This window comes from Mya arenaria, chromosome 2 (genome assembly GCF_026914265.1).
Source record: "Mya arenaria isolate MELC-2E11 chromosome 2, ASM2691426v1".
In the NCBI taxonomy this organism is placed as follows: domain Eukaryota; kingdom Metazoa; phylum Mollusca; class Bivalvia; order Myida; family Myidae; genus Mya; species Mya arenaria.
Genome location: NC_069123.1, coordinates 66,358,903 through 66,384,242, shown reverse-complemented (window position 1 = coordinate 66,384,242; position 25,340 = coordinate 66,358,903). Strand labels below are relative to the sequence as shown.

The window sequence follows — 25,340 nt, the reverse complement described above, 5'->3', positions numbered from 1 at the left end:
TTACAATTGCAGTTTTGGAAAATCTCATGATGAACACAACATCGTGAAGTCAGTCTGGCAAAGAGAATGTCACGTTTCCCATTTATGCAACAACGGAATCCAATGTGAAATCAGACCTTTGGAAATATCATTTTAAGCTATCACTCGAATATTAATGTTAATAATTATTTTAATATTTTACCAAATGCATATGAGAAAACTGAACATTTATTGTTAAAGCGAAAAAAACAACAACCATTCTTTGATTTTTGTTATAAATAATACTTTATTAAGCATAATTAAACTTTGGCAAAATATTGATATTTTAAATAAGGTAACATTAGCTTGTACAATGGTCACATAAATGAACAACATGAAAACATAATTTCAACTAAATATTACAGACGGTTAGCAGCCAATAACATTTGGATATTGTATGGTTTTATATGAGTATACATACAGCAATACAACAACACTGGAGAAATACGGCTCATGAAAGTCCGTAATACAAAAATATAAGAATTTATAGTAATCCATTTAAATCCATTATAAATTTATTTTGCAGAATTATAATTTAAATAGTTCATATGATAAACATTAGTTATTTTTAAAGATGCAAAAAATGACATCGCTTTGGAATTACAAAAAACCCAGCCTTTTTAAATCTGAGAATATTGATAACATGTTATAAATATTGCACAACACAAGCTATTTACAATATAAATACACCACAAATGATATTAGCTGAATTAATATGTGTGTAGTGGTCCATACATGGTGTACAACCTGCTCTTGTATGATTGTATGTTATGAGTCTTATACATCTGGAAATAACAAGAAATGTTGATCTCAAATAGAGTTACATTCCTACAAGTGCAGAGATTTTTTTCATCCTATTATTAAACTCTACAACTAAATTAATATCCCTGAAGAGGACAGAGTATTTTTTTTTAATTTGGTGTAAGATAATAAGATATTCTAACAAGTGATAAAAAAAATGATTTATTTTAAAGAGAGGAATCATCGGTGATCAAGAGTGTAGTTTATTTTTTATCTTTCAACAAAAGTCAACATTTATGTTTTTTAAGCTTGAATTTAAGAAAAAAGCAAAATCATTTAGGAAATGTTCGATATGGCATAGTAAATGCTATGTACATTTTATAAGCAATATGGGAACCAATCTATAAGAGCATTTAAAATATCAAAATAGATTAAAAAAATTATCTTATTTTTGATAATCTAAAATTGAAAAGATCAAAAGTGAAAATAACAGTAGAGAAAATAACATGATATTTCACTGAAAAACATCTTTTTAGAAAACCTTTTTCGCAAACAAATATATGGAGGAGAAACCTTCATTTCATTGTAGGAGATCAACAAGTTTCATCCAGTAAGTACAAATTGTTGTATTTCATGAGTGAAATATTCACTTTTGGTGTTCAGTAGGTAACATTATTGCTATGTGAAACAGAAACAAAACATTGAACAATAATTTCTAATTTTCTCTTTAAAACTCTTTAAACCACTGGAGAACTTACTCAAGAGAAGAGTTTTAGCTTGACAGGTTAAGAAGAGCACTGTCTCCAGCCCTTTTCTGGTTTCTACTCTCACGATACTAACATGTGCACACTTTTGCCTTCAAAGAATTTAATGCATATAATATTCCTTGGATTAGTCTTTAGTTATGAATGGAATAGAAGTGAGGTAATAAATACATACAAACTATATATTTGGCTAAAACCTAAACTTACTTAAATTAAACACAATTTCCAACATTTCCTATCACAATGATACTATTTCAGTGTGTCCTTTTCTACTTAAGCCCTAATGGTGCTGCAGCCACTGCCCTGTCTTGCTAAAACCCTAACTCACAATTCTATTTCATCAACAAGTATAGCCCTATTTGGTATTTAAAAAATAATTACAATTCTAATATCAAGATTAGGGAAAATTGCCCAACAGTAAATAATTATAAGAAAATAATGCCATGCCAGATGAAGCACTTATCTACCAAATGGCACTGTAAGTTAAGGTCACTATAAACTATATTGGTACCAGTGGCCATGTGTATGAACATCAACGAGTCCAGGACTGGCAATGTTACAGTACATGCACGTGGCAAGTCCAGAACTGGCAATGTTAAAGTAAATGCACATGGCAAGTCCAGGACTGGCAATGTTACAGTAAATGCACATGGCAAGTCCAGGACTGGCAATGTTACGGTAAATGCACATGGCAAGTCCAGGACTGGCAATGTTACAGTAGATGCACATGGCAAGTCCAGGACTGGCAATGTTACAGTAAATCACATGGCAAACACCAAGAACTTTTCAACAAAATGTACATTCCCCATACACTCACTGTATATCCACTAGTGATTGTAAAAATACACTATCAATGACTAGAATACAATGAATTAACAACTACCAGAGTACATGTGGGGACATATCATCACATTATGTATAGTCATTTTAACAACCTGGTTACAAACATTTATACTGAATAAATTCTTCTATGAAGGTTTTTTTAACAAAATATACTGTCATTTCGTTTGTTTTTGATATGGCCGCCATCCACTGATATTTTACACCTCTAAATGCAGACTACCTGTATACCTATATCACACAATTTGCAACAAAGAACCTCTTAAAGGAATGTTTATGATATACAGAAATATTGTTGCATATTACAACTTAGTTAGAATATCTAGAATACACATATGCAGAAAATACCATATCAACCCTTGGTTACGACTTTGTAAATCTTGACATTTTATAAGGAAATCTGTACATATTCAACATATTCCATGTAAATTATTCAGCCCACATAACAAGGTTACTCCCGCCTAAAATACTTATCCAAGATAACATGAAATACTAGAATATTGGTATGCTCAATAATATTCTTCAGACAAAATTCATTTAGGTTCTTAATTCAAAATATATCTGGCAAAATCTAAAATAATGTGCCTCTTACCTCTTTTATCATGACTTAATTATGCTTTATGATCTACCTTTAATAAAAGGTCCAAAGAATATTTACTAGTTAAACAGTGCACATAATAACATTAAAGACACATCCAGAGTTTGTTCAAAACTGTGGAACCCATTACATAACAGAAAAGACAATCTGTCAACATACATGAGCTTAAGGTATACGACCCACAAATCAGCAGCTTGTTCCAAACAAGCTTTAATTACCATAATGTTAAATCCTGATGCCAGGTGAACCCATGTAATTTTAATATCATTTTCTTGCTGATTACCCGGTACCTTTATGTAAAATAATAGATCAAAACTGCAGAAGCATAAGTATAATAAGTTGTTTTTGTATAATAAGTGTAATTTTGCTCTTTATTTATATTGACATTGGTTGTAAAAGGACCTATTTGCTATGTTTCATGGCCAAGAAGGGCTGGCTCATCATATAATATTCAGTTTATTTTTTACATTTTCTTTTTCTTCACATAAAACACATCTAAATGATACCAAAATACTAAGGGTTTACCAGGAATCTGAGGTTTTCATATGTGTGGCTTGGTTACCTTAACATAATTACACTTCAGCATTATTTCATTAAATGTTATAAATCTCATATAAATCTTGCACCAAATTCCAAAGGAACATTAATTAAATAATATTTTAACCAGCATAGATAATAGTTTTCACACTTAATTCAGACAACCTATGAAATGCAATTATATATGATTTACTTCCATTGCAAAATCAAAAAGACTTATAGAGGTAGACTACATAATTATACAAATGACAGTTTGAATGAATATCTACAGAAAACACTGAACAAAAATCTATACATAGAAATTGTTGTGTGACATCTTCCAGCAAATAGTTGCTTAGACAATATTCCTCAGACGATCATTTTTTTAAATATTATAAATAAACCTTAGACATAGTGATTTATTCATTGAAGACACTTAATTTCCAAGCTAAATTGGTCACAAGAAAAATATATAACTTTTCCATACTTTAAAAAATAAAGAAAAAGAAAAAACTAACAATACACCAACAGAAGTAAAAAGGTCAATATAAAGAATCCATAAGTTGGGAAATTATTTTAATTTCTGAAATTGAGAAACTAATAACAAAACGAAAATAACAAAATTATGACGAAAAAATATTGATTGAGTGTGTGCGGTCATCAGGCGAGGCTTTCCCTGGCTGCAGAAATAACAACTGTAGTCGAGCTTGTCTACCACCATGTTCCCTTTCAGGCGAGGCTGTCCCTGGCAGCTGCGGGTAACATCAGATCATATGGCTCACTTACTACCACATCTGGTACATCGTCAACTTTCTTCCCAAGTACGGATTTTGCTATTGAGTCAAGATCTTCATGTATCAGGTTGTTATCCTGAAATATAAAATAAAGAACAGATATAAAAATTGGTCAATAATAATTTGATTGTTTTCACACTTTCAAAACTTTTCCGCCATTTAAAATCAAGTTGAACAACATGTCTTATTACTTAGTGATTATGATTCTTCATAAGCTAGAAATAAAACCAAATACAGCAACAGAACTTAAAAATAAACTATAAATGCAATATCTAACTGAAAAATTGATTTATTACAAGAACATTCGTCCAAAAAGTTTCATGCCATGAACTATTTTCAGGGAATCAGAATGAAAATATGACTAAAACTTCAAACCATGCGAAAGCATGCAAGCTTAAATCAATAAAATGTTATGTTTAAAAATATATCATGATTAAAAATATGATATTGCTTTGGAAGTTATCAATTATAAAGAAACCATAATTATTAACTTAAGGTATTCTATATTTATGAAAGTAAAAATCAATCTAAGCCCCCTCACCACTCTTATTATTAAGCAACAAAAGAAAGGTCAGTTCTGGAGAAAAATCCCAAACCTCTTTCAAAACTTGCCCACTCCTTATTACATCTACATGTAATGATTATGAAAATATACTACTGGAGTCCCAGGAATACAAGAAAACACTCACAAATGTCCCATTCAAACTCCTACATGAACAGAGAGAGATGAGAGCATACTACAGTGACTGAGACTGGGGTATAGATTACATGTGATACTGCTGAGTACTGTTTCACTATACTCTATATGATCAGCAGCCTGACTCTACAACATAACTTATGTACATACTGTACATATGCACATTTATCAAAGACATTATAAGTATAATTCATACTGTAGTTAAGTGGTAAAAACTAAAGAATACATAGCATGTTCATGCATAACAGATGCATATTATTTCATATACAGCAGTCAGTCCAATAAGGATAATTTAGGTTATGCTTGTATACTTCTGTTATATAGTACATACAGTATTTCCCCCAGAAACTGTTGAAAAGGGCTGTCGGTTATACCACGTGGATGTTCTCCCTTCCTGTTTGTTAGAATAATTTTCTTATTTAATTCTCCAAAGAGGGAATTCAATGTATGTTTCAGGATGTTTTAGAGTTCCAATTTAACAGGAGTCTGGTATTCTGAGACTCATAAATATGTTTCTAACTACCTGATTTTGCCTTCTAGTAACCTGTCTCACTGACAAATAAATCCCGTAATGTATCTAAAAATTGTATCGTTAAACTTTGCCATGTTCAAAAGACTGAGTTTCAATCTTATTAAATGCTCATAAATCCTACCGGTTTGGTTTTTAATAAATCCTGTCAGCCTGTGTTTAAGTAAAATATTATTTGCTAAAACTACACAATATCAAAGTACTTCACTTCGACTTAAATCTGATTGAATCAAATTAAATGACCTTGACTAACACCTCACTGATTGGCTTGCGCTTAACGGCAGTTGTCTCCAGACCCTCTGTAACGGCAATATCCAAAATCAGGCTATGGCATGTCATTAAAATTGACTGTCAGAACCATGACTGCAAGAGACAGGTTTTATGACATGTGGCTGACAGGATAAAGCAAGTTTTGGCAATTTAAGAGTGTCGGAATGCCCGCAGTGTTTGAAGGGATGTTGGAACTCCCACCCTAAATTGGCCTGGGGGAAACACTGGATATATAACATGTTAGGAATAAATAACAAAGAACAAATACTAGTAGAAGTTATAGTTTGTGACAATTAGAGAAACAAAACATTTTGACACATATGCATCATGGATCAATACCCAATGGATAAAGCTCTTTACATATTCTGAATTTTATAATTTATGTTCAAACAACATGCATATGCTTCAATGAGCCAAGACAATTTTAATATATGGTTCTTTATCTACAAAGTGTCTTTGTTTGAGAACAGCACACAGTTTGACAGTATTATGAGCAAACTAGACTGATTGGCCACAATACTTACATACGACATGAAAGAAAAGCAAAATGAAAAGAATTAGCACACTTAAGGATAAACTATACTGCAAGCAAAATAGAAATAGAGGTTTTACATATATTAACAAAACTTTTCTTTAGAAAATGATTCATTAGTAACTTAACAGCGTAACATTAACATAATTATGCATGCATAAAAGTTAAATGCTAAGATATTTAGTTTAAATGAACAGAAAGAAATAAAACATTTCCAATAACAATGGTGTAAACGTCACAGTTTAACAAATCATTCAAAAATAACATTGCATAATTACCTGCCCATGCCTGGTGCTCTCCACAGGAAGTTGGGGCTCCTCCACTTCTTCCTGTACAGTGGGCATACCCAGTGATACACCTGGCTCATAGCTAAAGGGGGCCTTGTCCAGAGAGTGTTCTGTTTCACTTAGAGCATTCTCTGGCGAATCTAAATCATATTCATCATCAGCGAAAGAATAAAACATGCTTTTCCCAGTAGTTACGCGTGGTGTGTTACTGTTAGATTGCTTGATTAGAGAATTTAAACGGTTAGATAAAATGCTAGCGATTCTAGCCCTGGTGTCTATACTGGTGTTAGAATCTATAGACAGCCTTGTTACCTCGGCATCGCTATCACTGGCAATACTGCCAGGCTTGGAGTTAGCATCACTGCCTGAGTCTTGATCAAACGGCCATTCTTCAACTTCAACATGGCGAGGAGATTTCATACTCCCAGATGAGTCTTCAGACATGTACCTCACTCTTCCCACCAACTGTTCACCTTCAAAGTCATCCCACTCAAAATTCATTCCTACATCGGTGTCTTCATTATCATCAAACACACCTGTCTGTGATGTGTTATCTGATGGAATTTCATCCTCTGGAATGGTACCTAAGGACCGAGACCTGTGCATGATTGAGGTTGGTAATCCTAGTCCTTTAGACATGTAGATTTCTTTGGCTTTTTCAGTTTCAAGATCCATAGCTTTAGGGCTCAGTTTTGAAACTTGAGGGATACTTTCTGTGCCAGAGTCGTCATTTAACTTCTCTTCCACATCTTTAAGTTCCTTATTATTTGGAGAGAGGACAATATCAGGAGTGGAACCATTCACACCAGTTCTATATCCATCATCACTATTGTGTGTCTCAGACTTTTCTTCAAACAACTTTTTAGAGGCCTTACTACTTGTACTTACTGACTGAGTGAAATTGGCTTGAAGTTCAGACCCATTCTCATCATTACTTTGAACAGAATTGTCATTGGAAGCTCTAATATTTGAGGAAGGAGCACCATCATTGGCAGTAATAAAGTTTGAATCACTTTGCTGTAAATTAGAATTAGCTGTATTAAATGCACTGGAATGTCCATTTGTCTCTAGAGGAGTGAATGGTTTACTAGGTGTACTCATTCTGACTGGTACAGGAGGCTGAAGAAGGTTCAGATTATGATCAGCAGCAAATATGTCCTTGTCAGCACTCTGGCCACCAGGTGACCCACTGCCAGCTATAATTGAGTCATTCTGGGCAGCCTCAGAGACATTTAAGTTTGAACCTGAGACAAAGTCATCTTCAAATCCGACCGGATTTTGGTTCTTGCGTATGGTAACATCTTTTGAGAAATCATCCTCAAAGCCATGTACATCTTTATTATCAGCCCTGTGAACCAGCACTTCTGCTAAATGCTGATTTGACTGGTTTATGTTCTTTGACATGACAAACTTTGAATCAAATGATGGTGATTGGACAGGAGTCTTCACAGGAGTGTTCTGATTGGTTTGAGCAGAGTGCTGTGTGTCATGTGACTGTGCTGTCATTTCTTCCTCTATTTGCTGCAGGAAGGCCAGGATGTCCTCAGTTGAGGGCCGGTCATCTGCTTCTTGCCAACACATTTCCATCACCTCAAACCTGAAACATTTACATCTCTTATACCGTGTTGTCAGTGTTGAAAAGGTCCATTTCATTAAGAAAAACACTTCCATAGATATCTTCATCTGAATGCTATTTTTTTTATTCAAACCCATAAGACCTAGTACTCAGAAATGTTTATAAATAAAATAATGTAGGCAATAACCTCATGATTAAAATACATAAGACTATGATAGAGCTATATTACACAACCAAACTAGGCATATTTTTGAAATACCAGTCCCTATTCCCCTTATTACCATCTGTCATGCAGGGGTATATCTGTGTTGGGTGGCGGAAGCTTGACAGAGCCCTCCTTCACCACCTTGAGTAACACATCCTCATCCAGCAGCCAGCTGTATGGCTTACGTCCCATAGACAGGATCTCCCACAGTAGGATACTCAGCGACCTTTACAGCAAAAGGTAGGAATGAAAAAGAACTGGATTACTATTACTATTACTGGTAATACTTTTAATAAATTTTCTTTGACCAACTCTTAGGACAAATTGCCAATGCAAGTCTAGTCAATTAATATAATATTAATTACATGGTGTTTGATCAATAAATTAATTTTGTGCAGTATGTAACATGAAACAAAATCATTTACATTTTTATCTTTAACAATTTAAGGCTAACTTTTTTATCACTTTTCTTGTCCTCAATATGTCGATTTACTTCTCATCTTTCATAACAAAAAGAGTAAAAATACTTTATCCTTAACTTAATTTTTAATACCAAGCTACTAGCAAATGATACACAATGCAAACATAAGCCTTACCAGACATTGGACTGTACAGTGAAGCTGTGAGCCTGCCAAATGCCATGTTTCACCTCAAGAATCTCAGGAGACATCCATCGGATCGGCAGCAGGTCCCGCCCTGTGTCGTAGTAGTCCTCCTGGAAAATGGGAACCATATTATAAGGTGATTTTACTTCTAAAAGAAGTGTTTAATCCCTACTGTATAGACACCATTTTTACTGATCTTTTGGCTTTATTGGCAGACGCCAGCTCCATTAAATTCAAAGGCAGAAATAAGCATTGGTGTCTTTCATGAGAGACCAAAATATATCATTTGTCCAAGACAGTTGTTGACAAATAAACCACCGTTATAAGACTCACTATTGTTCCAATTTAATTCAACAACACACAAATAACTCACAGCAGCAAGCAACTCCTGGTAAAATGCATTGAACCCATTATATGTACTAGTTTAAGGGAGGCATTAAAGAAGCCATAATTTGTTTATAGGGGCAAAAAGCTATGATAATAGAGCTAAAATTTAACAGAGAATGACAATGTGAGGTTTGTACCCTGAAGAGATCCTCCCCTATGTTATAGTCTCCTATCTTCACCTGCAGGTCGCCCATCACCATACAGTTACGGGCAGCAAAGTCACTGAAACATGGCCAATGTACAATTACATAACTAAACTTAAGCTCTATATAAATAAGTGATTGTTTTTTCTATTTCTAATCTGTGCAGGTACTCTTTAGAAATTTATACTTTAATAGATCATTTTGATTAAATATCAAAATGGTTCAAACAGACATTCCCTGTAATTGAAGTGTAAATGGAGATAAACATTAGTAATTTAATTACTAATTTTACTTTTGAGAAAAAAATTAAGCTGCTACAATCCATAACACATCAATAATGCTTAGTTGCAAATAGTAAAGTCTTACTGGTGAACGTATGAATGTTTGTGCATGCAGGCCAGTCCGCAGGCTGCATCTATGGCAAACTGAATAAAGGGCCCAGTCTTGTTGGTGAACATGTAAGTTTTCAAATCTCCCTGAAAATATCATGCAAGCCATACATTGCTTTATATAGAACATTCAGATCAATAACCACAATTTATACAATATTAAATCCATTTAAAAAAAAGAAACTCCTCTTAAATCAGAGAGATTTATTTTTAGGATTTTTCATCTTCATTTTCTTAAAAAATATGGAACAGATGAGCAAATTACATGTCTTATTTCTACATAAAAAACATACGATTAATTTAAACCTCAGTCCATTTTCCCCTAATGTTCATACACCACTCATTGGTTGTAAGAGCCAGGTAAGGATGAAAATGACCTAATAGTAAAAGATAATAAAAAGTACATAGTCTTACCTGTTAAAATTATTGATACAGTTTCATAGATGTATAAAACAAAACTATAATACCGTATATATTCTCACCAAGGGAGGGAACTCCAAAACTGTGAGGAATGGACTGGTTTCTGTACACTGGCCCAGCAGTTGTAGGATGTTGGGATGATCCAGGTCCCTGAAACAACATTACACTACAGTGTGAGTCATAGCAGTTCCTTAGGTTTGAAATCAGTTAAATTTTAGAGTTTCATTTTACCTGAGGATTAAACTCTTTACAAGATTGGAAATAACATCTTTCAAAAATATATATGCAACATTCAATTTTATGTGGTAACTGTTAACCAATGCTTAAATATACTCACCGTGTAACATATTTTAAATATTAAAAGTAAAATATATAAGAAGGATTTCAAAAACGTGTTTTCTGTATTTCTATGTAAAAAAAGCTACAGTCACTGAGTCATATATAGGAAGGCCTGCCTTTTATATAAATATTTATCATGTACAATTCATCTAAAAACTAGAAATGTGTCCATAGGACACGGATGCCCCCACTTTGATTTTTTGTCACCGAAAATAAGCCATAATGATTATTCAGGATAATCTGCACATATAGGATAAGTTGAGTTGAGTTGGGTTTTACGGCATCGCAAGACTGTATAGGTTATATGGCGCCATTCAGGCAGGAAAAAACTTGTTGGATCCACATCTCATTTACATCGAGATGATATTTTTTAAGTATTGTTGGGAAATAAAGGGCCCTAACTCCTAAATGATTAAGGCGATTTCCATGGCTATCGAACTTGATCAAGATATTATGGTCACAATCATGTATGTAAAGTTTGGTGAGGATTGGACACATACTTTTCAAGAATTAGATTGGAAACATATATTTTTGAAGTATTTTTGGCAAAAAAGGGCCGTAACTCCTAAATGACTAAAGCGATTTCCATGACTATCGAACTTGATCAAGATATTATGGTCACAAACATGTGTTTAAAGTTTGGTGAGGATTGGACAAACGGTTTTCAAGAATTAGATCGGAAACATATTTTTGAAGTATTTTTGGCAAAAAAGGGCCGTAACTCCTAAATGACTAAAGCGATTTCCATGACAATTGAACTTGATCAAGATATTATGGTCACAAACATGTGTTTAAAGTTTGGTGAGGATTGGACAAACGGTTTTCAAGAATTAGATCGGAAACAATCTTCGGGACGTACGTACGTACAGACAGACAGACAGACGTACGTACGTACGTACGTACGGACAAGGGCAACCCTATATGCCGCCACTTTGTGGGGGCATAAATATTAAATACAACAAAACCAACTCTTAAAATAAAGAGCAATAACTGCTGGGTCAAACCTATAAGGTGCAACCTCCTCCAGAAACAGTGATTTCTCATTGGCCGATGCATCGTCCTTCAGAATCTTCACAACGACCTTGCTCTGCCTCATATCAGGGCTGATGCCCTCCGCACTGCCCTGTAACACCTGAAACAGATGATGGTAACTTCTCAACTTTTATGCCAAGTCTGTCTGTTGTTTTTCAGTCAAAAAGAGATCCCTCAACAATTATCAAACCTCGCGACATCCCTCATTAATTATCAAACCTCGAGACCTCCCTCAACAATTATCAAACCTCGAGACATCCCTCAACAATTATCAAACCTCGAGACATCCCTCAACAATTATCAAACCTTGAGACATCCCTCAACAATTATCAAACCTCGAGACATCCCTCAACAATGATCAAACCTCGAGACATCCCTCAACAATTATCAAACCTCGAGACATCCCTCAACAATTATCAAACCTCGAGACATCCCTCAACAATTATCAAACCTCGAGTCATCGCTCAACAATTATCAAACCTCGAGTCATCCCTCAACAATTATCAAACCTCGAGTCATCCCTCAACAATTATCAAACCTCGAGTCATCCCTCAACAATTATCAAACCTCGAGTCATTTGCCTTGCTACACATGTGCGTATTATCTCTGTTTCTCAGCTAACACGAGAATATCTTTTACAGTATTGGCGTTATGGTCTAGAGTTTTGTATAGCAAAGCCGACTCAAAATAGGGCTTATGTATCAACAAACTTAAATTAGGACACATGTACTTGCCAGTAAAACAAGAGCCATCATAAGACTACGCCGCTTTGACTTAGAAGTGAATACAATAACGATGTAATATTACCAAGTTTGGTCTCTTTATGTCAAACCTAACTAAAATTATTCGATACATAAGGTGACTTTGATGCTGCCCTCCCACCAGCCCGCCCGAACAATGACGCAAGTCATTCAAATAACTTGATTTCCCATTATGAAAATGTGGTTAAGAATATACAAATATGCCTTTAAAAATAAATAAAAAAAAAAATAAAAAAAATTCAAGGGCCATAATTTGTATTTAGGGTTAAAATGGAGTTATGTTTCTTGCTGTAAGATGGTCGTAAATAATTTTGAATTTTATTAATGGCATTGAATGAACGGTATAGAAGTTTTTTTATTAAAATCCAAACTTGCCCTTAACTTTTACTTGCCTAAAACTTTAACCTAAGTCAATCAGGGGCCATAACTTGTATTAAGGATATGGAGTTATGTAACCTCATTGGGTAATGGTCCTGAACAATTGTGTGAAGTATTAAGTCAATTGAATGAAGGGTATAGAAGTTATTAATAAATATCCCAAACTGCCCTAAAACTTTAACCTAAGTTCCATAGTCAATCAAGGGCCATAATTTGTATAAAAGATAATATGGAGTTATCTAACCTCATTATGTGATGGCTCTGAACACCTGTGTGAAGTATTAAGTCAATTAAATGAATGGTATTGGAGTTTTAAGTGAAAATCCCAACTTGCCCTAAAACTTTAACCTGCCCTAAAACTTTAACCTAAGTCAATCAGGGGCCATAACTTGTATTAAGGATAATATGGGGTTATGTAACCTCATTGTGTGATGGTCCTGAACAACTGTGTGAATTTTAAGCCAATTGAACAAAGGGTCTAAAAGTTATTAATTAATATCCCAATCTGCCCTAAAACTTTAACCTAAGTCCCATAGTTAATCATGGGCCATAATCTGTCTAAAGAATAATATGGAGTTATCTAACCTCATCATGTGAAGGCCCTGAACAACTGTGTGAAGTAATAAGTCCATTGAATGAAGGGTATTGGACTTATAAGTGAAAATCCCAACTTGCCCTAAAACTTTAACCGGACGCCGACACCGGGGCGAGTAGTATAGCCCACCTATTCTTCGAATAGTCGAGCTAAAAAACAGTAAACATGTTCCTATAGGGCCACACCAATTAAATCATTGATTTGCAGATTTACTGCGGCCACTTCACAATTTACCTTTAATGCCTTAAAGAAAGCTTACAGTACAGGAATTCTTACGGCGAACAGACAAAAATGTAGTGATTAATTTTAAAAGTTTTCTGCAGCAATATTCATATCAATTGTTTAAATTGAATATAAGATCAGCAAAAGCTATCAAGTGAAATGTGAAAATGTAGGACCAAATACCACAAATAACAGCATACCTGGCCAAACCAGCCAAGACCAATTTCTTTGATGTAGAGTAGCTGGTTTCTGGGGAAAGGCTTGTACACAGCTGAAAGTCAAACAAACTCAATGACAACCACAAATACATGAGTAAGTTAAAGTAATGTTGACCTTAGCAAAACTAAACATATCTCCTAATATTATCAGTCTTTTTATATATAACAATGGTAAAAGATATATGGGTCATTAAAACATTTAACTTCCTCTTCCAATAATAAAACAGTTACTTAATTAACAACTGACTGATATGTCATTGATTAGTCATTACAAATATGTTATTGTAGTCACATAATAGATCTATACCTTTTATAATCATTTAACCACAATTAGTCTTGGGTCAAACTTAAGTTAATATGTAGAAAAGTTTAATATCAAAGTCCATTTTGTTTCATAATTGTCATTCATAATTATACATACTGCATCTGTTAACATGAAACAGTTGGAACACTACAGTATTGATAGGATTCCTGATGCTACAGCCAGTATTTTATCCACACAAACCACTTACTGACAGCATTAGCAGCCACAGTTTGTTTCTCTGGGTTCGTGCAAGTGATTCTGGGTCTCAGTGCCCGCTTGCTGACTGTCTTGGCAAGAATGTCTGGCAGAGGTTCGAATGTGATGTCAGACACATCGTTTGGGTTGTCATGACTGGAGTACATGGACACATTCCTCCCACCTTCAACATCATCCTCAAAGTTCTGTTGTAAAAAACAAACAAAACAAAAAAGTTAAAAACACAAAAACCTGTCAAACACACATTTTCACTTATGAAATCTTGTCATTCAGGGAATCAACAAGGGAATCATATAAACATGGAAGAGTTTTTTACTTATTTATGTGGGTAAAATTATGTATGCTATATCATATTGTCTCTTAAATAAGTTCTCAGGTAACTCACAGTGAATCCTCTACGCTTAAATAAGTGGCACACACAGCCAAACACGAGCAGCACACTGCAGCAGAGCACTGCCACGCCCATCAGAGCTGCAACAATCACCATACTGCCTTCCTCCACTGTCAACTGACCATTCTGTTATGAAATTATTTCTCTGACCCTGAAACAAAAAAGTAACACAGTTGTGTAATCATTACATACAACCTAGAGTGTGTGTTTTTTATGGAAAACACCTATCATGGTAGACATATGTCCTGTTTTAATCATTCAAATTTTCACAGTCTCACAAAGGCATATATACCTAATGGCCAAATTAAAGTGTTTTCTTATTGTGGAGAAGGTTACAGGGCTAATCACCAGCCATGTCATACCTTAGTTATTGACACTAGAACCTGTAGCAGTATTGCCTGACACTGTGCAATAGAGGGTAATAATGGGAATTTAGGAGTACTGAGTTGTAAACTTGTACAAATGACACAATTCGATGTTGTCTTTTCTATTCTGTCAGTGATCTTTTTCCAGCATGTTGATAATTAAAAGAATATATTTGACGAGAGCTAGGCTGTCTTAGTATCTAACAGAGTCTTAAGCTTTACTATATTTGTTGCCCAGGTGAGCATAAACCATTCATCTTGTTTCGTATTTCATTCAGTGCTCCAGCTAGGAACGGGCAGGTTAGCGTTTTATAAATGGAAAGTAGCTTGAGTTACGTAGCAGTATATAGTGGTGGATGTAGGAGGGGGCCACTCCTTTAACAATGGGTGTTTGGGAATTCCCATCCCCCTCAAGAATTCTTTTATTTTAAAACCCACATTAATGCATTTCCCAGGCTTCAAACACATGTCATTTTTTTTTCAAATTTTGAAGGTTGTCTAAATCTTAACATATGAAGTTTCCAGAGGTAAAAGTGTACTTTTCTTGAGTTGCCTTATGTGCAATTTAATATTTTTAGTGCAGGGTGGCGAATCTTATTTAAATAGAAACGGGACAAGGTATGAATCATCGTCCAAGGTAACATTCAGCTGTGCTGTTCTTTTATTGTCCTTGGTTAAATAATGTTTAAAATGCTAACATTTAAGAACCAAATGACATTTAAATCACTGTCCTTGTTTCACTAGTTCAAAATACAATATTGAAAAAAACCTCTAAAATCATACTGACAAATGAAGTTGATGAATCTTCCATTTTTTTTACATCGTAGACATGATAGTTAAAGCTACATAAAGCCTAAAACATATATATTTGTGGTTATAAGCAAATTTCATCATTAATATTTCACAAATGAACAATAAAACATTTGTTGTAAAGTGATGTATTTGATTTTATTTTCACTATAACTGCAATCTCTCCCATGAAGGCAACAATTTTTTTTATGACTCAATCTCTCACAGGACCGACCTCTCACTGTGTTTTTTGCCAATTTATTAAACGTGTGCATGGTTAGGTCTAGTCCATATAAACTGCCGCTTCAGTTTCTTTGACAATTTTTGAAGGCCATATCCCACTTGTTGTTTTCCTAGCCAAGAATGACAGATCCCAGCGCTAAGTATATTGAGCGGAATGATAACGATGATAACGGGCACCTGCTAGATGGTTTCAAAATGGCGATGCTTTATTGACAGGTCGATCTAAAAAACAATTATTATTTGTGCTTCATTAAACACTGAAGTGTAATAAGTAAAAGGTATTGGCTAAAATAATTCAGGGCTTTTTCTATAGTACCCACGGGTCTGACTATCAGACCCATTCCCAAAGCAAAATATAAGAAATTTTTCCCAATCTTCCAAAAAAAAAAATCCCAATAAAAAAAAAAAATGTATACTTTTTTTTTTTTAGATTAGAAAGTCTTTCTACCTGTACTGGTTCATTCTCAACATCCTAATACATTATGTGATGTAAAGTTTTTTTGATAATTGAACTCGGATATCTTTGATTTTCATCACATTCAGAGAGTATGAAATATTATCTGTCATGATTTATTGCAATAGATATTTACACCCCAAGGATTGATATATTTTGGGTCTTTTAAAGGGGAGAATAAACTGATATTAATCATTTCCTTATTCGCAGGAGACTAGACAGCTTTTTCTTTAAACTGTAAAATTTCCCAATTTCGGCATTTTCACAACGCAAAATTTTCCAAAATGTCTGGGGTCTTTTTCCCAAAATGGGAAAAAAAAGCCCTGAAATTAAAGTATAACGTTTGTGTTTTTATTTAACAGTGAAATGTTAAGTATTGTGGAGTAACAGTTGAAGAATATATTTTACATTGGTATGGATCAGTGGACTTGTGGCGTTTAGGGAACAAAATGAATATTCAAATGTTAAAAAAGTTCCCTTAATGCTCATTATTGTTATTTTACATTGGTATAAATCAATTGACTTGTGGTGTTATAGGGAACACACTTAATATCCAAATGTTAAATAACGTTCCCTACACGCGCATTATTGTGGCTAGGTCTAAGGGTGGCTTGTTTGCACTCTTAAATCATGTATAGCTACTAGTTTCTTTCTTCCTATCACATTCGTAATATTATATAATTAATGATTAATTTCACAATTTAATAATGAACAATTACTTAGACTTCATGGTAGCAACACCTATTGCCAATTATTTTTTTCCAAAATTCGATTCACTAAGGTCATGCTTGGGAACCAGTACTTCATTATGATTCTAAATTTAACATCAAATTCATTGTTACCTTTAACTTGATAGTATTATTTCTACTTTGACCAAAGATATGGAAGCATTTAGAGCGTTACTTTTTGGGTATCTGAATAAATACTTCGGATGTTATGATTTTAGAAACTCACTTCCTGATAAAAATAATCTCTAACAAAATTGTGATCTACAAGGTAAGAAGTATATTTTATAAAACCAATAAATTTAAGCGGAAATCATAATTAATGATTTATCCGTTACCTCTTTGAACCAAACATAAATGATCTTTTGAATACAGTAAATAAATTATTTTTGTTAAAGACTATATGGACTGGTTGCAAAATGTGGTTAAATACCACTAATAATCGGTTGGGTATAAAAGACTGTCCGGACCGGACCAACGGAAATCTCCGTTCCGGTCCGGAAAAAAAGACGTGTATAAAAAAAGGCCGATCTGGAAGGTGTATAAAAATATGTATTGTTTTGTAAAGTGCATTTATAATTCTCATGTTATTCGTAAACAATACTTTTTAACGTTGTACAACAATTAAATGTCGTCCGTTTCATGTTTACCTATTACAAATGATCAAACATTGGTTTCAGGTAATATTTGATTCATATTTAATAATAACCTAAAAAGAGACAAATTCAAACGATTAATACTTTTTTACAGAGTGGTTCCGTTAAATATAGTTACGTGCCCCAAAAGTGTAATTGCTTAATGTTTGACTTGTACATTTATTCTGCGAGAAGGTCAAGTTCGTTATCGGTCCCTGCTTAAATTGAGCTATTTTTATGCACCTTTTCCTGTATGGGTTTCTTTTAATGAGGATATTGGTCACATGGTGTCTATCCTAACATTATTTTTAAACAAAAATAACTCGCTGTCTAACAAGCATATATAAAGTTAATACACCGACAAACTATTACAGCGACGTCACATTTTGTAACTTTAAGTCATCAAACGAGGAACATGATTATGATTTTAACTTTGTAATACTTCTTGCAAAATACTTTATCTTCAATTCAAAGTGTGAAGGAAACACGCCTATCTTTGAAGGTTTTTTGTGCCATATTTTTTTAAAGAGACTGCAAACGGAAATAAAACAATAGCTATGGCCAAAAATAAAGCACTTAACAAGCCAAATTTTTATTACTGCAAATGATGTTGTTTTCTTTTAAAATATTTTTCTTCAATGCAAGTTAACACCAATTAAAATGAACTATTGAAATTGTCATTACCAATTGATGCTGTCCTGGACTCCATATTCATTGTCAAATGGCGTTTTTGAACACTGTTAAGTATTTTCATCATTCGTTTTAAAGTTGAAGAACTGATGAAGGTCGAAAATGAGATTAATTAGCCTTCTAAGTATTTGTTTCTCTCCTCATAGAACAAAATGTTGGTCTGAATACTACGACATTTTAATAATACAATGGACACTAAATTTACAATGAATCGGTAATGTTGTTTTTTTTCTCTTTGGGCATATCATTATCTCTACCTGCATCCATGGCATTTCAGTTGCAACATCAAGTTGTCCTAACAGGAAGATTGCGCTCTGGCGTTAAAACTCAATCTAACGTTTTGTGAAAAGTAACCTATTCATATATATCACATGCATGCATGGTATAATTGTTTAACAAGTACTTTTTAATAATATTATAATAACATGAATCGTTCTTAAACAAAGGTTACACTTTTCTTTGTTTGAAATTATCAACTGGACATTACTGTCAATCAGTTTCATTGTTCCCCAAAATACACAATACAAGATTACGAAACAATTCCAACTCTTCGTGGGATGAAGTTGATGTGCAGCAGAAAATAGACAGAGTTGTTATCTTAGGACAGAACATGGCGCCTTAGTTCGGGCACACAAAATTTATTTGAAAGAAAATGTCAGGGGTTGTATTTATTCAAAGCATTTATATTTACAATCTTTCTGTTTTTAAACATTCAAACAAATGGGCACATACTAATTAAGCTGTTGACGACAGAATAAAACTGCTAACCATATATAATATAATAATAAAAACTGTTGCCTGAGTATTCATACACTTCAAAATTAATGTTCAAAAGTCTGTGAAGAGGACGGATTCACACTATTGGGACAAACGGGTGTCACTAAAAAAAAAATTGGCATGACCTATCACAGTATTTTCTCTCCATAGATATAGCTCTTCAGTTAACGCGTTTTCCAATTTTGTATAACTGATATTTATATAAACGGATTACCAGTATAGTTTCTTACATCTTAAAGGTTTTGTTGTTTGTGAAGCCATAAGTATTCTATTCTTTCAAAAGATAGCTTTGCCTCGGATCAGTAACATTGGTCCCAGCCAGTACGAACAATCAGACAGCTTAATTATCAATCTACAATGCTGTGGAGTTTACTGTCAGTTGTCTGTAACCGTTATATACATTTACACTTAACCAGTCTGCTTCAGACGGAAGTTAGAAAAAGATTTGTTTTACCAAGAACGCCTTCTGAAAATATCCTACCTTGTCCAGCTTGCACGATGACTTCAATTTTAAATGATATTAGTGCTGGAAACAAATTCGATATAGCAGGTAATGAAGTTATGATATATTTCATCTTTTACTCACATCCTTTTGCATTTCAAAGTCAAGTGTCAACCACAGTTACTAGTCCAAATAATTGTACGTTGACGGATTTTTTTTAGATTTTTGATATGGCAAATCCTTCACGTACAAATTGTTTAGTATCAAAAGTGGGTAGTTGTTCCGATCAGGATTCCGGGTTAAAGCATATAGCGTCTATAAAATATCATAAAAACAAGAAATATTACCAGATAATGTTATTTTATATTAGTTCCGTACACAATTTTTTTTTATCCAACTTATAATTATGAATTTGACGGCTTTTCTTCATTTCATTCTGTCAAAACATAACGATATATACATGAAGGGCACCTGCAAGGCTTCAGGGCACAGTTTTAAATCGCTCGGAACATTTCGGCCATGGCCGAGTTGTTACGATTGTATAACGAGGTCTATCTCGAAGCTTTGTCGGAGGAGGCCGAGTTATTACGATTGTATCGAGTTGTTCCACTTCGCATAATTGTTATCTGTGTCAGTCAACTTTCGTTTTATTGGAAAGGTAAACAACTTGTTTTAATGCATTAAATGCTTGTTTAGTGCAAAATAACATTTCACTTACATAGCAAAATATGAAAATAACTCTTTATGATCAATTTCAACCATAAAATACTTCACTTAAAACAATTTCAATATTTTTAAAACACCCCCGTTTTTTGCACATTCCCGTTTAGACGTTAGGGATTGGAAGAATCCCGTATAACACGTCTATTATTTTAGACTACCACAGTTACTTGACTGAGAATCATAATAAATGTGTTTTTGTACTCAATGATACACATAATAAACTTCATCTTTTACTCACATCCTTTTGCATTTCAAAGTCAAGTGTCAACCACAGTTACTTGACTGAGAATCATAAAAAATGTGTTTTTGTACTCAATGATACACATAATAAACAAATAATCCACTTTGTGGTCGTTTATTTTTACATATTAAATATTTTAAAATTTCGTATAATCTTTATCATTCACAAGTTATGAAGGTTAGCAGATTTCGGATCGAGACATATGTATGGAAACGAGCTCAGATCTACAAGAAGTTTTGGTTAAACAACTGTAATCGTCGCATGCATGGTCAGAAGAAAGTTATCTCCAAGGTGCAGAAGCTCAACAAGCACAAACTAGAAGCGTTTTGCAATTTTCTTTGATAACTCTGCCAAGAATACTGTTTATTTACTGACTCGCACATCTTCGCCAATAATTTTGACCATGCACACCGGCCGGACCCGGCATGCGCTTTTCAACTTTACGCGCGGACGGGAACCGGGATATGTTTACCTCGTGACTGGTACCCGTCAGCGCGTAGAGCCAAAAAGCGCATGCCGGGTTTGGCCCTTGTGCATACTCAAAATGGCTACCAGACAAATCGGCCCCTTACCAAATCGGCCCCTAGTTGAAACGGTTACCTTTTCGGCCCCTTACCAAATCGGCCTCCTCCTGTAGACGTTTCGACCCCTGATTACGGAGACGTTTCGGCCCTTATTTTTATTTTGTTTTTTATTTCTAAATATAAGTTAAAAACATAAAATTTCAATTTTGATTTGAAAATAAGTTATGATGAAGTGTGGTTATACACATAAAGCTATATATGCATACAAATATATTGATAAAAAATATATATTTAAAAGAAAATATATTTATACTTGAACACAAATATACATGTGAACATAGACATTTATTCATGAGATTGTTTTTTTATGAAAACTAATTGAATTAGAACATAAATCTTTATATTTCAAACAAATCTTGAAATAATATACATATAAGCATATTGCTAATATTCACAAGAGGTATAATGATATGTGTTTTATATCAAGTCCAGTATCTAAAACTGTTTCAAGCACCTATCGTCCGCCGATATTTAACAGTTATATAATAAAATACGTTCTTACATTTTTTAACATTTAATATTAAAAATAAGGGTTTAAATTTAGATTTGAATGATTTTTTTTATCAATCTTAGCAATGTATTTCATGAATATTTGTCTATTTGTGAGTTTACAGATCTCATTTACAACTTCTTTTGAAATAAAATTTGACAAATTATGTTTTTTCTTTATATTCAAAATAAAAAAAATTAAGGGGCCGAAATGTCTCTGTTGAAAATCATTAAGGGGCCGAAACGTCTCGAGTCAATTTAATTTAGCCAAAGGGGACGAAATGGCAGGGCCGAAACGTCTTAGGGGCCGATTTGGTTGTAGGCCGATTTGGTATGGGGCCGATTTGTCTTGCTCCCCTCAAAATTAATCATTTTAATATTTCAATTTTCATTTTTTTGTAAAATATATCACGGATGTTTATAACAGAAAAGTGAAGCATAATGGGTGTTGGATTTCTTTGTTTGAAATATCACCAAATAAAATAAGAATAAAGATTAAAAGTATTTAAGATATTGATACTTATTAAAAACAATAGAAATACTGTGAAATCATAATATTTGTGGTAACATTAATTTTCATGGGTTGGCTTATCCACGAATTGAAGATCTCAATAAAATTTTGACCTTTAATAAGTGGTCGAAATTAACACAAGCCCCCAAGCCCTGCACTGGTAAAATGAATTCCGCGCTTGCTCAAATTCTGAATTTTATATAGCGGGGCCATAAATTTGATGCCAAGCAATAGTATTAGAATTCAGGCTAGTTCATCCAAGTCTAATTTCGATGACTGTTTAATTCTGAAAGCATACCGTCTCTGTTAAAGGGTATACATGAATATACATGGTCAGGGAATACAACTTTAAGTACAAAAGTACCTAAAGCAGTGTTAAAATTACTATAAATATGTTTTATCTTATATATTATTAAACCTCAAAGATAATAAATTATTTTTTATAAATCGCAGTCAGTTATTTTATATGACATTGCCAGAACATTAAAACAAGCTGATTATCAACTTTGTGTACTGCACATACAAATCATGCTGATAATTAACCTCATGTTTTTAAGAATTGCCACTTGACTTTGTTTCTTCGTTCAAATATTTAATTGTTTATTTCTGAGCTGCATAAACATTAAATGCACACATATTCATAACATAATTTATTGAATAAAGTAACAGGGTTTCTGCCAGGTTTTTCTGAAGGCTTGTTGGGGCTGAGTTTAGAAGGGATGTACGTTTAGATTTTTTTTTATAATTGTAGTGCAAATGGTGTGATTTCCTGCATTGTTAGCTGAACTTATCTGCTATATAGTCGAACTATTAAATTGTTGTTTTTCATATTTTTGGTTTTCCTCGAAAGTTTTTTATGAAACAATTTCACATGTTGGTGAGTAGTGATGTTTATATTGACACCGGTGACCGACCCAGTAAAATGTGTAAAACATGGCCTCCCTGAAGTCTGCTGTTCTTGTACATAAAAATTGGGGATCATGTGAATCATGCTTTCTTACTCAAATAACAGTAATTAAATGCTATAAAGTTATAAGTCGAACACTCTTTCATTCAGATAGGAGACTATCAAGTAAGGAAAAATAAATTATATTCTATTATATTACGAAAATATTGCGACTCATTCACCTTCATGCTAGCTGACTTCATTTGCACGTGCATGCATTTATTTGCTTGAAGGACGATAAAATCGCCATAGTCATAGGAGTCATGAGGAGTTTGCGTGTAGACATGTTGAAATTCTTATATGGAATAATTTGTTTTTTCATGTATAAAACTTCAATCGAAACTTCAACTTAAATTGGCATTCTTTATTTGTGATACTCAATTGCAATGTCAGGGTAAGGAATCACGTGACTTCAACGGGGTTCTCACATGGGTCACCACGGGTGAAGACTGATGTAAACAAGCAAGAAAATGACATAAATTTCTAGATAACTTTTTTCACAGAAAAGATATGACAATATTTCTCAGTCTATAAATGACTGCGCCTTTTTCAGCTTCTACACATGTGAATTATTTTAGATTTGCTTGTATTTGAAAGATGCAATGCTTGGTCAAAATTTCAACTCAAAAACAAAGGAGCTTTGTAGAATGATGCATATCATGAATTTCCGACAACCTAAAATTCTATGATTTGCATTTTTAAAACTAACACGTTAGTTTCGCAACAACAAAGCTGTTGAGCTGAATATTAAAATTGTTTGCTAATAAGAGACATAATAGTTAAAGGATGTCATTGTTAATCCGTGGAAGCAATAAAATTCTGCAATAATCAGCGAGGTGTTGACTGGGCCGTGACAGCTTGCCCTAATTATCGGATTTGTTGCCGCAGCAGCTGCGCTTGATTTAAGACAGTGACAGAATATATTATCATTCAAGCCGCATGGGCACCGCTTACGCCATTTTAAGAAAATATTTTCAAAAAAAATTGTTGTTGCCATAAATTCACCAAATGGCGACAATGGCGATCTCCAGCTGGAACCCTGTTAATTTTGCAGAAGGAGATTATAAATGTCAACAAAACAGCTTTCATATAATAAGGGTTTTATTTTTCTTGTCATCCAAATTTGACCTGGATGAACACCCAAGAATTCTTTTTGAAATCCAGAACTAGAGCCAACCTTGAAAGTATTTAACCAGTGAAGGGTTTGCAGGCATTTGCTAATTTTAACTGCTGCTGACTGAGAAAATTAAATCTTATTAAATGTGGGTAGATGGTTTTGCTGTGTGAAAAGTTTTATTCAAAGTAAGATTTTTTGCCCACTTGGCAAACTTTATCTTTGGTAATTTTGATTAAGGCTGCTTTATAAGTGCCATGACTTCATGTATTTAATGTTTAAAACATGTGAGAAATATCGTGTTCATAGCTTTACCAGAGTGGTTTGGTTCTTTAGATCACAAGATTACAGCCTTCCTGCCTCAATTTCAATTTTTACATGTAATAGCCTTTCCTCAGTCGCAGAGTGTTTTATTCTGATGCAAGTAAGTTTATGAGTTGTCCTAATGATCTTGAGTCTGAAGTATTGGGCATTATCTGACAAGTCTAGAAGATGATATTCTATAACATGTTGAAGATATTGACTAGTTATCTGTTTTTATGTCTAAGACATTACCGTATTATATCATGCATAGGACGCACTTTTTTACCCCCAATTATCGTCTTAAAAATTGCCTGCGTCCTTTCTATGCTATTAGAATTTCATCTGTTTTTTTCCAAGTCCATTTCAGGTCGAAAATATCGGACCGGGGAAGAACGCGGTAATAGTAAGTATCTGTACTGCGTCACCGAAGTGAACAACTGACATAGGTTAAATCATGCAAGTTAACACACACAGAAATATATTGAAAGTTTACATTGAAATGATTTATTGAAAAATAAATTGAAAACCAACACGAGTACATT

At 33.7% G+C, this 25,340-nt stretch overlaps 2 protein-coding genes across 5 annotated transcripts in view; one reads left to right on the top strand and one right to left on the bottom strand.

Annotated features, from left to right (window-relative positions):
* Positions 1–246: 246 nt before the first annotated feature.
* LOC128209465 (serine/threonine-protein kinase LMTK1-like) lies at positions 247–17,583 on the bottom strand. Of its 3 annotated transcripts, none has more exons than XM_052913497.1 (12): positions 17,461–17,583; positions 14,762–14,918; positions 14,369–14,561; positions 13,839–13,909; positions 11,655–11,782; positions 10,374–10,461; positions 9,869–9,978; positions 9,497–9,581; positions 8,964–9,082; positions 8,444–8,593; positions 6,578–8,183; positions 247–4,347 (listed from the first exon to the last, which is right to left on the bottom strand). In XM_052913497.1, the coding sequence occupies exons 2-12, from the start codon at positions 14,861–14,863 to the stop codon at positions 4,207–4,209; spliced, it is 2,793 nt and encodes a 930-aa protein (XP_052769457.1). In that variant the 5' UTR covers positions 14,864–14,918; positions 17,461–17,583; the 3' UTR covers positions 247–4,206. The 3 variants fall into 3 exon arrangements, with proteins under 3 accessions (XP_052769457.1, XP_052769477.1, XP_052769468.1); XM_052913517.1 differs by having other exon boundaries at positions 6,899–8,183; XM_052913508.1 differs by lacking the exon at positions 247–4,347 and adding an exon at positions 4,354–6,286.
* A 2,283-nt stretch (positions 17,584–19,866) lies between these two features.
* Positions 19,867–25,340, top strand: part of LOC128208614 (cytohesin-1-like) — a 37,474-nt gene continuing 32,000 nt past the window's right edge. For both annotated transcript variants that reach the window (XM_052912173.1, XM_052912166.1), the window contains exon 1: positions 19,867–19,995. In XM_052912173.1, coding sequence (XP_052768133.1) covers positions 19,944–19,995 — 52 coding nt within the window. In that variant the 5' untranslated portion in view covers positions 19,867–19,943. The remainder of the gene's footprint in view (positions 19,996–25,340) is intronic.

Bases quoted from the DNA above. Each gene is read 5' to 3' on its own strand.
- LOC128209465 (XM_052913497.1), bottom strand. From the start codon at position 14,863: ATGGTGATTGTTGCAGCTCTGATGGGCGTGGCAGTGCTCTGCTGCAGT. The intron at 9,582-9,868 runs GTAAGACTTTAC...GCCATGTTTCAG, and splicing joins AAACATTCATACGTTCACCA to TGACTTTGCTGCCCGTAACT. The intron at 8,184-8,443 runs GTAATAAGGGGA...TAAATGTTTCAG, and splicing joins ATACCCCTGCATGACAGATG to GTTTGAGGTGATGGAAATGT.